Source organism: Myotis davidii, unplaced genomic scaffold, assembly GCF_000327345.1.
Source record: "Myotis davidii unplaced genomic scaffold, ASM32734v1 scaffold235, whole genome shotgun sequence".
Lineage (NCBI taxonomy): Eukaryota > Metazoa > Chordata > Mammalia > Chiroptera > Vespertilionidae > Myotis > Myotis davidii.
In genome coordinates, this window is record NW_006287462.1 from 3,602,477 (window position 1) to 3,619,660 (window position 17,184).

A 17,184-nucleotide genomic window follows, 5' to 3' on the forward strand; every position below is an offset into this window, starting at 1 on the left:
CATGTAGGTGAGATGCATCTTTATATCATTCTCCATGGCCATTTATCCCTAAAAAAGAGCAATCAATATTTCGAAGCAGGTGGTCAAAGAACACACACCAAAGGACAAACTGGCCAAAAAAAACATTTGGAGATATGTAAAACAACTTTAAAAATTGTTAGGTAGTCATTCTGAGATTAACAAAAGGAAATAATTCAAACAAATTAAAAGCTATATGCCCACCATTAGTTATTACAACATTATTTATGATAGAAAAGGGGAAAGAGAGGAAGGAAGGAAGGAAGGAAGGAAGGAAGGATGGAAGGAAGGAAGGAAGGAAGGAAGGAAGGAAGGGAGGGAGGGAAGGAGGGAAGCTAATTTCTATCAAAAGAGAGAGATGACTAAGTAAATCGTATTTCATACAATTGGTGAATTATTATACTGTTAACATAGTTATGAAGACTAAAAACAACATGCAATATGTCCGGTCATTTTAGCTGGGAAATATACTGGGAAAAGCTGGCAGGGAACACAGAAATAGGAAAACAGTTTGCCGTGATTGTGGAGTTTAAAATAAATTTTCTTTAATAGTTTTTGCTTAATACTTTGTTAAATAGCTTTAACATATAAACAAATCCACATGAAGATATTTCAGCCAAAATGTGACTAAAATTAGGCACCGAATTGGAAATTTAACTTGGATAGCTGATTGGCGGTAACTTAGTTACAGACACGTGTAATGTGCTAGGTGTGCTCATCTGTCTTCCACCCACGCCCTCCACAGCACTCCCTCCCACCAGTGTCCCGCCATGTCTCCCGACCTCCAGCCCCTTCTTCATCTTGGCTTCTAGAGTTGTGTCTTATTTGCTTCCTATCACCCACAGAACTGATCTGAGTCTGCATTTCCAGGGGCATCAGAGAGAACTGCCACGCTAGGCCAGCAGCTGCCTCTCAATGATATAAGGCCCTGATAGCTGACCCCAAACAACAACAGAAAAAAAGCTGCTGACTTCCCCTTTAAGCTACTGAATTTAAAGAACAAAGGTTGAAGCTCCCTTAAATCAATCATTCCAAAGGTAGATGGCCTTGTACAGATAGAGGGTAACCTTGGGAAAGCTCAGAAAGACTGTTGTGCAAGGCGGCAGGGCCCAGGCTGCACGCCCCTCCTAGCCCTATGTTAGTCTTCCCGGTAGCCCTCCTTTGTGAGCATCAGAGTAGCGCGCACACATAGATATCTCTGTTTCATCAAGATTTATGTCAAACTCACTACCTCTGAGCAATACTTTTTACCTTGTTACTTGGCAAACAGGATCAAGTTATAACTATAAGCACTGTCCAAAGAACCTCCCCCACATTCTCTACACAAGAATGGAGAGGCTGCCTTCAGCCCAGAGCAAAGATAACCCTAGATACCTTGATAGCCTATGCAAATAGCAGCAAAGATGAAAGAGACGCTGTGGAACAGGAAGGTCACCTTGGGGCATGATGAAACATGTATATAGATATATATATCCAGAAAACTTGTTTGGAAAGATGTTGCAAAGGTACATATCCGTTGTCTTCTAAGCTGCTCTATTTCTCATTAAAATGCTGATGCCACCAAGATTTTTATCACAGCTTAGGTTATCTTTCATACAATCACTAAAATATGCAATAAAACACCTATTTTAAAGAAAAGCAAATAAAAAAAATAAAGAAACGCCGCCCTCCCTTTCTTTTTCCTATTAGGCCTGGTTCATTGCTGATTTAATAAATTTCTTACTGACTCCATCTCACGCTCCCTTCAGTGTCTGATGGCGTCATATTTGCATGGCAGCGAGTTTCTGGCTCCAGATCTTACATGGGTGCTGAGCATTATAGTTTACACATCGGAGCTGCATGACTGCCCTGGTCAAGTATCAAGGCATGAAGTGACGGATTAGAAGCAAGCAAAGAATTCTAGCAATGCATGACTGCTTTTGTTTCAAATCAGAAAAAAATGCAGTTCTCAAGACTTTGGGATTCCAGGCTTTTCAGCCCAGACAGAGCAGCTGAGACCACTTAAGGTGGTGTCTGTCCCCCGTCCCCGTATGGTTCCTTCCAGAAGCTGGAACCTCAGGCTGGAGGCAGGGGAGGAGGCGGCAGCCTGTACACTTCTTGACGGGAGAGCATTCTTACAGATCCTTGGGGATATCTGGGTGCTAAATGGTTGCAGTGAGAACCAAGTAAGATCGAATAGACAGAGGTAATACCTCCAGACATCTACTTAAGAAAATCTTCCCTGGGAATGATTTCAATGAGTTCAATGAACTCCTTCCATCAAGCAACAAGGCACCAACTTTGAAATCCTCTCCTGCCTTTCCCCACCCTAACAGGATTTCTGAAGCACAATTGCTGTCCTCAGGGTCTATTAGGTTTGAACCACTGGGCACATTTGATTGTCCTTGACTTACAGAGGCCCTTTCAGATAATTCAACCCAATACACAACGTCTCTGATGAGCAAAAGAAAAGCCAAGGAACAAAGAAAAGCAGACTTTGTGGGTTAAAGGGAAGGGTGTGCACACTGGTTTTAGAAACAGCCAAATAGAAGAGAAATTGGGAGACCTGGGAAGAGGCAAGCAAGTCAAATGCTGAGGGAAAAGAGACATGGTCACAGGTAAAGGGTAATTTTATGACTGGTCAGGGGTCCTTAGTTGGAGTCCTTAATGTTTGCTCCTCCTTCTAATAGAGCTCATGGCTCTTTAATGAACCTGTCCTTTTGCTTTAAATATTTTTTCATTTAAGGCCTTATTTTATGCCATTTTATGTTTCTCTTTCACACCTTTCAGTCTTATTTTTTCAATAAGATGATTGGCCCCTGAGGGCGAGTTCCTGTTCCAATTATTTCAGCCTCTCAGGGCAGGCTAGACAGGCATTGAGTGACACTTGTACCTATTAAATAGACTGGAAACCGATCATGAGGCTCTGTCATAAGAGCTCAACTGGCAATGTAAACTCCAGGAGACTAATAATAATAACATCCATACTTTCTTCTTCTTTTTTAGGAGAGAGAGAGAGAGAGGAACATCAATTTGCGGTTCCACTTACGCATTCACTAGTTGATTCTTGTATGGGCCTTAACGAGGATTGAATCCGCAACCTTGCCATATCGGACGATGCTCTAACCAACTGAGCTACCCAGCCAAGGCAATAACATTCATCTTTAGGCAGTAGCTCCTAAGTGCTACATATTTAATTCTGTGCTACAGATTTAATTCACACATTAGCTCTACATCTAACAACAACTTTACAAAGGGTATTACTGTTATTTCTAACTACATTTTACAGATGAGGATAGTAACAGATTTCAGATAGGTTAAGTGGCTTCTCTACGGCCGCACATTAAACACCTGAACTTCAAGCCCCAGTGTGCTGACCTCAAGACCCACACACTGTCCCCTGGTTTTCTGCTTTATGCAGCGCCTGCCACACTTTTATAATGATAGTCATCACAGCTAAGGCTTCTATAGAAGTTACTCTGTGCCGGGCACTGTTCTGAGGCCCTGTACACACATTAATTGATTCAAGTCTTACAACAAGCCCAGGAGGTGGCTCTATTATTATTCATTTACAGAATCTGGATCCCACATTATCCTGGACTTCTAAGTCAGGGCCAGAAGGAGATTCTGTGGGACAATGAAAGCTCACTGCTCTGCGTCTTTTTATCTAAAGGAAGAAATCCTCTAATCCACATAGTATCTCACCTGCACCAGCCCCAGGAGGGCCAGGAAGGGGGTCAGGGAGAAGAGAAGTAAGATGGAGTTTGGACGGGGGCTCTCTGCCTGCCTCTCAGCAGTCCTACGGGAGAGGCGTGGGTTGCAAGCAAGGGGAGGTGGGCAGAGCACCGCCTTTGAGGCCATCAGGGTTTCCTGGCAGCTTTCCTCTGCATCACCCTGTGCTTCATTCATTTACCCATGAAAGACCTTCTGCCAACCAAGTCAAACCCTTGTAAGAACAATATAAGTTAATTGTATTTTCTTCTTCTTAGGCTCACTCGAAAGTCTGGCACAACTACAACATAAATTTCCGCCCACATCAGAAGGGGTGGTTATCGATCACACTGGGATCCCATTGGATTGAACCAAACAGACCAGAAAACACGGTGGATGTACTCAAGTGCCAACAGTCCATGGTTTCTGTGCTTGGGTGGTTTGCCAACCCTATCCACGGGGACGGGGACTACCCAGAGCTGATGAAAAAGCAGCTGCTCTCCATTCTGCCCCTTTTCTCAGAGGCGGAGAAGGAGGAGGTGAGGGGCACAGCTGACTTCTTTGCCTTTTCCTTTGGGCCCAACAATTTCAAGCCCCAGGGCACCATGGCTAAAATGGGACAAAATGTGTCACTCAATTTGAGAGAAGTGCTGAACTGGATTAAGCTGGAATATGGCCACCCCCGGATCTTGATTACTGAGAATGGCTGGTTCACGGACAGTCATGTGAAAACAGAAGATACCACAGCCATCTACATAATGAAGAATTTCCTCAACCAGGTTCTTCAAGGTTGGTTGCACATTAGCTCAATTAAAATTTTTTTGAATATTTACGCTATATATTTAAAGTTGCCTTTGACTATATGATTATTGTTATCGCAGCTTTTTTATTGTCCAGTGTTGAAAGAATTATTTTACGATATTTTTTATTGATTTCAGAGAGAAGGGGAAAGGGAGAGAGAGATAGAAACATCAATGATGAGAATCATTGATCAGCTGGCCCCTGCACACCCCTTACTGGGGATTGAGCCCGCAACCCGGGCATGTGCCCTGACAGGGAATCAAACCATGACCTCCTGGTTCATAGGTTGATGCTCAACCACTGAGACATGCTGGCTGGGCGACAACATTTTTTAATGTTATCTCATGTTCTTTTTTAGTGAAAGCTTGCGAACAAAATAATTTTAGACTATAGATACATAATTAATTGGCAACAAGATGCTTTTTCAGTCTATCAAAAAGGACATAATGCTGAGAAAGATATGTCCAAAGTTTTTTTAACAGTAAAGCTTTACTCTAAGATGCTGACGGCTTTCTTGGAATTGTGCTTTCACTCTATCACATGTCCAAATGATGAAAAAGTCCGAAGACAATGAATGAGCCACGAATCTCAAAGCTGAGTCATTTCTATTGATTCCTGAGTATTTCTCTGACCCTTTCTTAGCCCCTCATTCCTTTTCCATTACTCACGTAGTGACATCTACAGGTGGCTGATTGAAATAATGGAGCAGAACACAAACTCAAATCATGATGGCTCTGTCAGAGCTGGGGTCCATTTCGCACAAATATAAAGGAATCCTCGGTAGATCCTTCTAAAATTCTGTAGCTCTCTTTAAAAGCCACCTGTCTGGAGAAAAAGCCCAGATTCTGCCGAAGAGAGTGCTCAGGGAGGGTCCTCGGGAACAGCAAGAGCCTGCTGCCCACCCTGCAGGAAGGAGCAGCATGGAACAGAGTCGTGCCCAGCCACAAGCATGTATATAGGGGGCCTCTGGAGCAGAGGGCCTGTGCCTAACGCCATGCCCGTGGGCAGAAGGGTGTCATTTCCCAGGTGTCACTATTCCACCTCTCCTCAGTGCCCTATACCCACGGGGTTAGAACCAGGGCCTGTTAAAACGTATTTATTTCAAACATCAGTAATCTCAAAGAAATCTCTTGGTCAGAATTTTTTACCTTTTAGGAAAAGGGTGTCAATGATAAAACCCAGAAAATGCACCCTAGCCAGTTTGGCTCAGTGGATAGAGCATCGGCCCACAGATTAAAGGGTCCTGGGTTTGATTCCGGTCAAGGGCATGTACCTTGGTTGTAGGCTCGATCCCTGGCCCTTGGTGACAACCAATCGATGTGAGACACGTTGATGTTTCTCACTCTCTCTGTCTCTCCCCCTCCCATCCACTCTCTCTGAAAATCAATGGGAAAAAATATCCTCAAGTGAAGATTAACAACAGAAAAAGGAACCTGAGACTCAGAGAAACTCAGTCAGTTTCCAATTAGGCTGATTGGCTTTGGCGTTTTCTGTGTGATTCAGTTAAAATGCTGACGTTTCCAGTTTGAGTCTTTGTTGCTTTTATTGCTGCTGTCTGTTGATTTTCATATGTCAGGTTTACCCAACTCCTAAAAGTCATTGAATCAGCGTTGTAAAGTTAGAAAGGCCCTGAGAGATCATCTTTTCCAATCTTTCCTGTTTACAAATGAGAAAACTAAAGTCAAGAAACTTGCCCAATAGTACCCTCCCTTCCCCTGCCCCTCGGCCCAGTGAGTGCTTGTTCTCTTACATCACTGCACGGCTTTCCCCTCCTTATATTTACATCCACGTATGTTCATTCTCAAAGCTAGTTTTTCAGTCCCTGAAGGATCGTTTCATAGAAGATAGTTTGCCCACAAATGGGAACCAACCCAAGCTTGAAATGAGACCCTCTTGGTCCTAAGCAAACATTTGTCCCAAGGAGTTCTGGGAACCACCATGCCCTCTGACACAGACCTGCACACCGAGTCTCAGGAAAATGTTCAGTTGGATGCTTTGTGTGGTTCACTTGCTGGGGGAGGACCATCCTGGGTGGAAAGAAATAAACGCTGCTTTTCAAGGATAAACATGAATTTTCTATTTGATCTAATGGGCGTATAAATTGGGCAAAAGGCTGCTTTCACAACACGCTGTCCCCTTGGCCTGGTGTTGGTGAACGAGTGTGTTTAGGCCTCCAAACATCTCTGATATTTTTTTTCTCTCTCTCTCTCTCTCTGTGCAGCAATAAGGTTTGATGAAATACGCGTGTTTGGTTACACTGCCTGGTCTCTCCTGGATGGCTTTGAATGGCAGGATGGCTACACCACACGTCGAGGATTATTTTATGTGGATTTTAATAGTAAACAAAAGGAAAGAAAGCCCAAGTCCTCAGCACATTACTACAAACAGATCATACGAGAAAATGGGTTCCCTCTAAAAGAGTCCACCTCCGATGTGCGGGGCAAGTTTCCCTGCGACTTCTCCTGGGGTGTCACTGAGTCTGTCCTCAAGGTAAGTGGCTACTTAACTGTAAGGCGGGACAACAGTGTACAAAATTTTATTGCACTTACTCAGTAGCAGCTAAGAGAGAGCCGTCAGACCATATCAGATGCCACGATTACTGGCAGGTTCTGAAGGGAACTTGGGGGAAGAGGAAGGATGAGGAAGAGAAGAACGAAGGCTTCCCGAGAGCCTTTCGTGTGCCGGGACTCACGATGGAGAGCTTGGTGAAGGAGTCGGAGAGGATGCCCTCAAGTCTAGAAACAACTGAGTTCTCTTTGTGAGAGGCACTTGTGAGCAGTGTCAAAGTTATAGGGAAAACATTTTATAGGTTTTTGTTTTGCCAAAACAAATTACTCCGTGGCCCTTTATTTAAGTCATTCCTGTTATTTGATAGATTTAGGTAATTTGCCTTATGAGGTCTCTATATCCCAGAGGGGCCTCCCCACACATCCCATTCCTCACCTTCTTCAAGTATTTACTCAAATGTCATGTTCTCAAAAAGGCTTCCTTCCACTCACAAAAGTCATAGCCCCATCACTATCACCTCTCACCCCTTTCCTCTTTATTTTTTTCATGTAGCACTCATCACTCCCTAACATAGATGGACTTTACACATTTTCTCTTCCAGGTTATATTCACTGAAATATAAGCGATATAACAATGTTGTGTAAGTGTAAGATATACAGCTTTTGTTGATTTGATACCTTTATATATCACAAAATGATTACCACCGAGGCGTTAGCTACTACCTCCACACCGTCACACAATTCCCACTTCTTTTCATGGTAAGAGCGCTTAAGGTATACTCCCTGCCAGGCCGGTGTGGCTCATGGCTCAGCATCAACCCACAAACCAAGAGGTCACTGGTTCAATTCCCGCTCAGGGCACCTGCCTGGGTTGCGGGCTCGATTCCCAGTATGGGGCGTGCAGGAGGCAGCTGATCGGTGACGTTTCTCTCTCTCTATCCCTCTCCCTTCCTCTCTCTAAAAATCAATAAAAACATTTTTTTTAAAAAAATATCATACTCTCTTAGCAACTTTCAAGAATTTAACACAGTATTATGAACCATAGCCACCATGCTGTGTTTGTTAACCTTATAACTGGAAGTTTGTGCCCTTTGACAAATACCTTCCCACTTACCCCACCTCCCAGCCGCTGGTAATCACTTCACACATTCTTCTTAGTTATCACCCATCTTCCCCACTAGAATGCAAACTTTCTCCGCATGAGGGTGGAGATATTTGAGGCTTTGCTGCCTGCTATATGTATGCCTCACTAGAGAAGCTCAGGCTCAATACATAGTGAATGAAAAAGGTCAACTTTTATTGTTGTTAATCCTCACCCAAGGATATTTTTCCATTGATCTTTCAGAGAGAGTGGAAAAGAGAGAGAAACATCAATGTGAGATAAACACATAGATTGGTTGCCTCCTGCCCGAGCCCTGATGAGGGCCCTGGCCGGGGAGGAGCCTGCAAACCAGGTAAATGCCCTTGACTGAAATCAAACCCAGGACCCTTTGGTCCGCAGGCCAACGCTCTATCCACTGATCCAAACCGCTAGGGCAAGGTCAACTTTTAGAGCCAAGTGAGACCTTAGGGAACCCCTGTTCCAAATGCTTCATTTTATGAATGAGGAAAGTGAGATATATCAATTAATAATTGATAACTAAGTGACTTGCCCAAGGTAACACAAATAGTGGCACAACTGTAACAAGCCACCCTCAAGCTCCCAGAGGCAGAGTGCTTTCTCCAGAATAATAATAACAACTATTTTTAAGCCCTTATTACGTGCCAAGCATTTACCTAAATGTATGCAAGTTGTCTTTAGCCAATCTTAAACCCCTCATTTTATAGGCAAGGAAACTGAAGATTAGGGAAGTTACATAATTTGTCCAGGTTCCCCAGATCTGTCTCCTGACCACTATAAGACCTCACAGTACCACACTACTGCCTGTATTCTAGAAGCATATAGAAAGACAACAAAATGTACAAAGATGGGACCAGACAAAAGGGCTCAAACCATAATAAGTAGGCAGTGTTCACAGGTTATGAATCTCAAACCCTGTCAATATTTAAACAAGACTTTAGTAAAAGCCCAGAAGTGATAAAAGGAGAAACATACATAGAGCCACACAGACACAGTGACTCACCTTCAGCTCCTGTACCCTACAGAGCCACTTACTTACTCCTTCCTGTCTCCTCCTCCACACAGCATAGTCAGACAGCCATCTCTTCCCTGCCACTTCAAGTGGGTTTATATTTTTCAAAATTCCAGGCCTAGCAAAGAGAGATCCAAAAGAGACAGGAGTTCCTGCCTGTACATGACCCAACCTGCAATTTCCTCCTGCCCTATCTGAAGACCTCCATCTGTTTCATATTGATTGGTGATGTGAATGTCTGCCCCATTCTAAAGACCCTATTCCTAGTCTCAAGAGCTGATCACTCAGGTCAGGGGAAAGTAATTCTGCAATCAACTAGGTCTGGGTTTCATGCTCACACCTGCAGCCCAGCAAGAAGTCAGCTCCCTCTGAATTTGAACTAAGAGTGAAGTTGAATCGTTTGCCAAGAAAAATTAGGATGCTTTCTGACATTTCAGCCAGAGGATGTATGAATAGATGCTGTGCTGGCAAAAACTAGATGTCTCTATAGGAAAACTGACAAAATGAAAGTATCATTTTAAGAATATTATTGTGCCATTTGTGACAAAACGAATGGACCTAGAGCAGGCAGGGGTGGGCAACCTTTTTGTGGGTGTGTGCCCAAACCAGCAAAATCTCTGACTCAAAATTCTCCTGCGTGCCAACCCTAATTTTTTGAGAACATGTTACGCCTACTTGATATCTCTTAAGGTGTACACATGTGAAGAACCTTGAATAATAAAATTCATTCGAGCGACACACAGTATATAATGATGAAAAATACATTTATTTTTTAATGTATACATGTACACTGATAGTCCGACAGAAAACTTTATGACTCCGTTTGATATTATCAGTGAGACTTTTGCTGCTGCATCACTGATGACGGAGATTTTACATCGGGTTTATATTTCGTGACCTTCAGAGATATGCACGAGCTACTACTATCATCTCAGGCTACTCCTATTATGAGACTTAACAAAATTTATCACTGAGAACAAAGATTCACAAGCGTATGTGGATGAAACCAAAACACTGGTCGGATCTAGGATGGCAGGGAGAGTTAAGGCAGAGGCATAGAAATTGCTCTTCCCCTCTCTCGTCAATCCATGTCTATGGTCTTTAAGATAACTTGTTATAAAATTATTTATTTATCTAAGATGCACCTACACTGAATTTATCTGGAAAATAAAAAAGTCGATATTAAGAAAAAAATTATAAGTGGAAGATTATAAGCAGGTTTCGAGTGCCAGCAAAAGTTACTGGTGTGACAGGTTTGGCACGCGTGCCAGGGGTTGCCCACCCCTGACCTAGAGGGTATTAGTATGCTAAATTAAGTAAATCAGAGAAAGACAAATACTGTATCATTTCATTTATATGTGGAATCTAAAAGATAAACAAATGAACAAACAAAAACCAAACAGGCTCATAGAGAGTACAAACAGAGGGTTGGGAGATGAAGAGATGGGCAAAAAGGTGAAGGGTATTGCCGAAACCGGTTTGGCTCAGTGGATAGAGCGTCAGCCTGCGGACTGAGAGGTCCCGGGTTCGATTCCGGTCAAGGGCATGTACCTGGGTTGTGGGCACATCCCCTTTGTATGGTGATAAATGGTTACTAGACTTTTCATGGTGATCACTTCGTAAGGTATGTAAATGTCAAATCACCATGTTGTATACCTGAAACTAACATAATATTGTGTTAACTGTACTTTAATTTTAAAAAGCTTTATATCCCAAAATGAAAATAAATATATTACTATGCCTACCCTCACACATCCCCGCTTTATACCCACTCACCCCACCTCTTAGCATTCTTTCCTCCTCCAACGTTTTGTTTTGCGAAATTTCAAACTAGTACAATAAACACACATATTTCCCTCATCAAGACAAATTGATTGTTAACATGTGGCCACATTTACTTTCTCTCTCATTATAATATTATGTATTTTAGTATTGATTCAATATCATTTAATGTACAATCCATATTCAAATTTTCCTAAATGTTCCAAAAATGTCCTTTATAGATTTTTTAAAAAATTGATCACAAACAAGGATAACACATTGGCTTTCATGTATCTTTAGCCTCTTTTAATTCAGAGCAATCCCCAACCTCACAGTTTTTACTTTTTTGTTTCTTTTCTTTTTATTTTATTTTAGAAAACAATTAAAAAACAGGAGGACAGCTTAAGGGAGCTGTAGGACAATGTGAAACATAACAATATTAGAATAGTAGGTGTTCCAGAAGAGGCAGAGAGGAAGAAAGGAATGGAGAGGTGCTTGAAGAAATAATGGTAGAAAACTTCCCTAACCTGGTAGAGGAAAAAGTCACACAAGGTCAGGAGGCACAGAGAACCCCAAATAAGAAGAACCAACACAGACCCACGCCCAGAGACATCATAATTAAAAGCCAAAAATTAAAGACAAAGAGAGAATCTTAAAGACAGCAAGAGAAAACTGTTACCTACAAAGGAGTTCCCATAGGCTGACACCTGATTTCTCATCAGAAACTGTACAGGCCAGAAGGGAATGGCATTAAGTACTCAAGGTAATAGAAAACAAGGATCTGAGATAAAGATTACTATATCCAGCCAGGCTATCATTCAAAATAGACAGTCAAATAAAGAGCTTCCCAGACAAAAAAAGGCTAAAGGAGTACATCACCACCAAGCCAGCATTACAAGAAATGATAAAGGGATTGCTCAGAAGAAGAAATAGAGAGAGAAACCTATCCATCTATATAAAAAGCCAGCGACCATAACGGCCATAACAACTGGTCACTATGATGCCCACTGTGGCCAACGAACCAGCCGATCAGGGGGTGGGGCTGGCCAGCCAACCTCGTGGCCCTGCCCCCCTGCCGGCCTGCCCCTCATGGGACTTTCCCACCCCGATCAAGAGTGGCCGACCAAACTCCCCCTCTCTTCCCCCTGGCCAGCCCCATAGCCCCTCCCCCACCTGGCCCTACCCCAGATCAGACCCCCACTCTGATCAGGGGCAGGGCTCGCTGGCCAACCACCCAAGGCCCTTCCCCCAGGCCACTGGCCCCTGATTGGCACCCCCACCCCATTCGGGGGCAGGGCCGGCCCCGCCCCCCAATCAGTCCCCCAACCCCAATCGGGGGTGGAGCCTGCCGGCCAATCACCTGCAGCCCCTTCCCCCAGCCAGCCCAGCCCTGATCAGAGCAGGCTAGCCAGCCAACCTCCCACCATCTCCTCCTCTCAACAGGCCCAGCTCTCATCTGCCCTGATTGGGGCTGGGCCGGCTGGAACCCAGCCGTGCACGAATTCGTGCACTGGGCCTCCAGTATTGACTTTTTTGAAGAGTCCAGGCCAGTTGCTTATAGAATGTCTCATGGATTTCTGATTGTTTCTTTATTAGACTCAGTTAACCATTTCTGGACATAATAGTACATAGACGATGCGTATCACATCAGAAAGTACATGACGTCAGCTTGTTTCATTACTAAAGACATTAGTTGAAGTAGTCGTCACCAGATTTCTTGGTTAAGGTGGCATTTGCCAGATCTCTTCATTGAAAGGTATCTTTTCCATTTGTAATTAAAAAGTAATCTGATGGTGATATTTCGAGACCATATAAATATCCTATTCCCCAATAGCATTTCACCCAATGGTCTTCATACTGATTCATGAATCTTGTCTTAATTATATTTTATAAATTGCAAAACAGTGAATTTATCCTGTTTGTTTGTTTTTGTTTTTATTTATTGATTTTTAGAGAGAGAGGAAGAGAAAGAGAGAAACATTTATTGTTCCACGTATTTATACATTTGTTGGTGGGTTCTTGTATGTGCCCTGACCTGAGATTGAACCCACAACTTTGGCATATTGGGACAATACTCTAACCAACTGAGCTACCTAGCCAGGGCCAAAATGGCAAATTTCTAATTAGATTATTCCATCTACATTTATTATGTGTGTGTGTTTTTTTAATGACATTGTTGTCATTGTTTCATTATTCCTTTTGATGCTCAAATTATCTCAAATTTGGCCAATGGGACTCCTTTCAGCTACTTCTGTCTTTTTGAGATTTCCTTTTCTATTCTTAAGCAATTCCTTATTTTTCTGGCACAAGATGTACCAGCATCACCTCATTCTCCTCCTGCCCCAGGCCTGGAAAAAGCCATATTCCTCCAAAGCTCAGGATCCTTTTAGTGGGGAATAATTTAGAACCAAGCTCTGGGAGCTAGGGTTGAGAGCAAGGTGCGTTATCTTTAACTAGATCTGTTAGCAGATTAGTCACACACCACTTGCTAAGACTAATGCTTTCTGGAGGTTTTTACAAATAAGATATTTTCATTTAATATTGCCTTACCTTATGGCAAGATTGCCCTTTGTAAACACCCTATCATTACCAGGATGCTCTGATGTTTCAAGACACTGAAACTGGCCATCTAGGCTAGGAGGATTTTACTCAAATAATTATATACAGATTTAACTTCATGCCCACCTGATCAATGTTCTCTCAGTTTAATGTTCGAGATAACTGGTTGACAGATGGCAAGTGAGCAGTGATATGGTTTCATAATTAGACTATGAAAAATGACACATGCGAAAACAATTAGAGGGAAAATATTTACCAAAGGTTAATTATCATTTTTTTCCAGGTGCACTTAAATTCAGCCATGGGGAGAAAAGTACTTTAAAACAAGAACTTAAAACAAGTCATTTAAAAAAAAACTTTTACTTTTTCTTTAAATTAATCTTGAATTTGGAAGTGTTTTTTCTTAAGCCCTCTTCTGTTATAATTTCGCTAGCAGGCAATTATTGTAACCAGGGAAAACTAAACCCAAGTCATGTCTAGTTTATGTTTGCACAGTGCTTTAGAGTTGACAGCACTTTCCCAGAGTCACTGACTCCTCACAGCACCCCTGTAAGGTGAGTGAGATCGAGCGGTCACTGTACAGGGTTGCCAAGCCTGAGTTTCAAAGAGAGTCCAGGGCTATCTCCTGGTGAGGAGCAGGGAACGAGACACCACCAGATCAAAGAGTCAACTTGGGAGTGTCTGGGGAGTATTTTACTGTCCTTTCTGCTCGTATCCAAGTGCCCTGCGTAAAGAGGGTGTTCAGTATTCTCCTGGTGGATGAGTAAATGCTATGTTCTCACAGGCACATGGGTGGGGAGAATATAATGATGCACATGTGATGATATCATTGGACTTTTCAAACAGCAAATGCAAGGGGTCATTCTCTACCCCATCACACAGGCAAAGATCTTTTAGGAACTTTGGCTGGGATCAACTAGCCTCCTCTAACCCGAAGTGCCGCCCTCAGTGAAATCCTCTGCACTGGAATTTTAACTTTGCTTTAATTTATAGCAGTGTTTAAAGGGTCCATCTTTCATGATTCTTGTCAACTGAGAGTACCAAGTCAATATCCTGATGCATTTGAATAAAAGCACATGAGACTCCATCATCTGACCTGGGTTTCTAGGACAAATTAACTGGAAAACAGCCTCTCAGGGTTTTCTGTAAAACAGCTTATTTTCCAAGCTAAGCCTTCCTGGGTGTGGTTCCTTCCTTAAGTCTTCTGGTCTCCCTAGGAAATGTCAAGGGCTAGAAAAGAAGATCATCCATCAGGCCTTTTCCATGACATCACCAGGACAGCTGGAACACACGGGTCATTATACTAGGTTAAGGACATACTCATCGTGTATCTTCTCTGTTGTCAGTGAGAGGCAAACTAAGAGCAGCCCTTCTCCCTCTCAGATGATGCATGCTAACAGCCTGTCCACCTGGGTGTACTTGACCTGAATGTGCTTGTTTTTTCACAGCCAGAGCTGGTGGCTTCCTCCCCACAGTTCACCGATCCTCACCTGTATGTATGGAATGTGACAGGCAACAGACTGTTGCACCAAGTGGGAGGAGTGAAGCTGAAAACACGGCCAGGTCAATGCACAGATTTTGTCAGCATCAAAAGACAGGTGGAGATGTTGGCAAGGATGAAAGTCACCTACTACCGGTTTGCTCTGGACTGGCCCTCAGTCCTTCCTACTGGCAACCTGTCCACAGTTAACCGACAAGCTCTGCGGTACTACAGGTGTGTGGTCAGTGAGGGCCTGAAGCTCAACATCTCCCCAATGGTCACCTTGTACTACCCGACCCACACCCAGCTCGGCCTCCCCACGCCGCTGCAGCAGAGCGGGGGGTGGCTGAACCCATCGACGGCCAAGGCCTTCCAGGATTACTCTGGGCTGTGCTTCCAGGAGCTGGGGGACCTGGTGAAGCTCTGGATCACCATCAACGAGCCCAACCGACTGAGTGACATCTACAACCGCACTGGTAACGACACCTACCGAGCAGCCCACAACCTGCTGATCGCCCACGCCCTGGCCTGGCACCTCTACGACCAGCAGTACAGGCCGGCCCAGCGCGGGCTGGTCTCTCTGTCTCTGCATTCGGATTGGGCGGAACCCGCCAACCCCTATGCAGAGTCGCACTGGCAGGCGGCAGAGCGCTTCCTCCAGTTCGAAATCGCCTGGTTCGCCGAACCCCTCTTCAAGACCGGGGACTACCCGCTGGCCATGAGGGAGTACATCGCCTTCAAGAACAGGCAAGGGCTCTCGCGCTCCACGCTGCCTCAGTTCACCGAGGAGGAGAGGCGGCTAGTCAAGGGCGCTGCCGACTTCTATGCCCTGAACCACTTCACCACCAGGTTCGTGATGCACTCACGCCAGAACGGCAGCCACTATGACACCGACAGGGACGTCCAGTTTCTGCAAGACATCACCTGCCTGAGCTCCCCCTCCCACCTGGCCGTGCTGCCCTGGGGACAGCGGAAGGTGCTGAGCTGGATCCGGAGGAACTATGGAGATCTGGATGTTTACATCACGGCCAATGGCATTGATGACCCAGCTTTGGAAAACGATGAACTCCGAAAGTACTACCTAGAGAAATACATTCAGGAGGCCAGGAAAGGTGAGGTTCGCGGGCCACCAGCTGCTGGGAACAAAGGAGGAGGAGAGCCCTGGCCGGTGGGATCAATGGTTAGAGGGACAGCCCCACGCACGCAATGGTCGGTCGCAGGTTCTATTCCCTGTTGGGCACATCCGGGAGGCACCAGTCCAGAGGCAACCAGTCTGTCTCTCTCCTTCTTCCTTCCCTCCCACTCTCTCTGAAAAGCAATAGGAAAAATAAATATCCTCTGGTGATGATTACCAAAGCTAAAAGAGGAGAATAGGCTCCTAGTGACAGTGTTAGCTCATTATGGAAAATTTGGCAAGTATAGAAAAGTATTTTTTTTAAATAATCACCTGAAATCCCGTTCTTCAAAACAAGCACCTAGACTTGTGCTTACTAGACATTTTTAATACAATTGAGCTCATGCTGTAATGCAGTCTTGTACCCAACTTTTTCTTAATATCACATTATAAATGTGTTTCTTGTTAACATTATCTTAACGGCTCATGTAGAGGAGAAATGGGTACCCAGCCCTGAGGGCTTAAGTCTTGGCCCATGAAGGAATACACCCCTATCCCCATTACCAATTTTAGACCTAATTTAGTACAAACTATGGAAGCAGACCCTCGCCCCCTAGCCTAAAGCAATACTAGGACTGTTATTGCATTTGAAAGCAGAAAGTCAGGAGATCCAGAATAAGAGAAAACTTTATTTACAATACTGGGTATTTTAATTTTTTCTTTTTAATGAGAAAATTAGTGTTATGGTCAAATTCCTGAGACACTAGCCAATAAATATTGTGAACCTACAAAAGAAAAGTGGAGATGGTGAGAAGTGGATATACGTTTTTAAAAATATTTTAATATGTTTTTATTCATTTCAGAGAGAGAAAGGGAGAGGGAGAGACAGAAATATCAATGATGAGAGAATCATTGATTGGGATGCCTCTTGCACACCCCTTACTGGAGGGACTGAGCCCACAACCCAGGCATGTGCCCTGAACCGTGACTACTCAACCACTGAGCCACACTGGCTGGGCAAAGTGGGTATATTTTTAAGGTAAAGTCAACAGGATTGCATGTAAGAAAAGAGTGAAAAACGACTCCAAGGTTTTGGTTTGAGTAATTAAAAGAATGAAGTAG

At 43.8% G+C, this 17,184-nt stretch overlaps 1 protein-coding gene across 1 annotated transcript in view; it reads left to right on the forward strand.

Annotated features, from left to right (window-relative positions):
• Positions 1-17,184, forward strand: part of KLB (klotho beta) — a 39,952-nt gene that overhangs the window by 16,220 nt on the left and 6,548 nt on the right. The window contains exons 2-4 of the mRNA XM_006759288.2: positions 3,987-4,497; positions 6,731-6,999; positions 14,917-16,060. Coding sequence (XP_006759351.1) covers positions 3,987-4,497; positions 6,731-6,999; positions 14,917-16,060 — 1,924 coding nt within the window. The remainder of the gene's footprint in view (positions 1-3,986; positions 4,498-6,730; positions 7,000-14,916; positions 16,061-17,184) is intronic.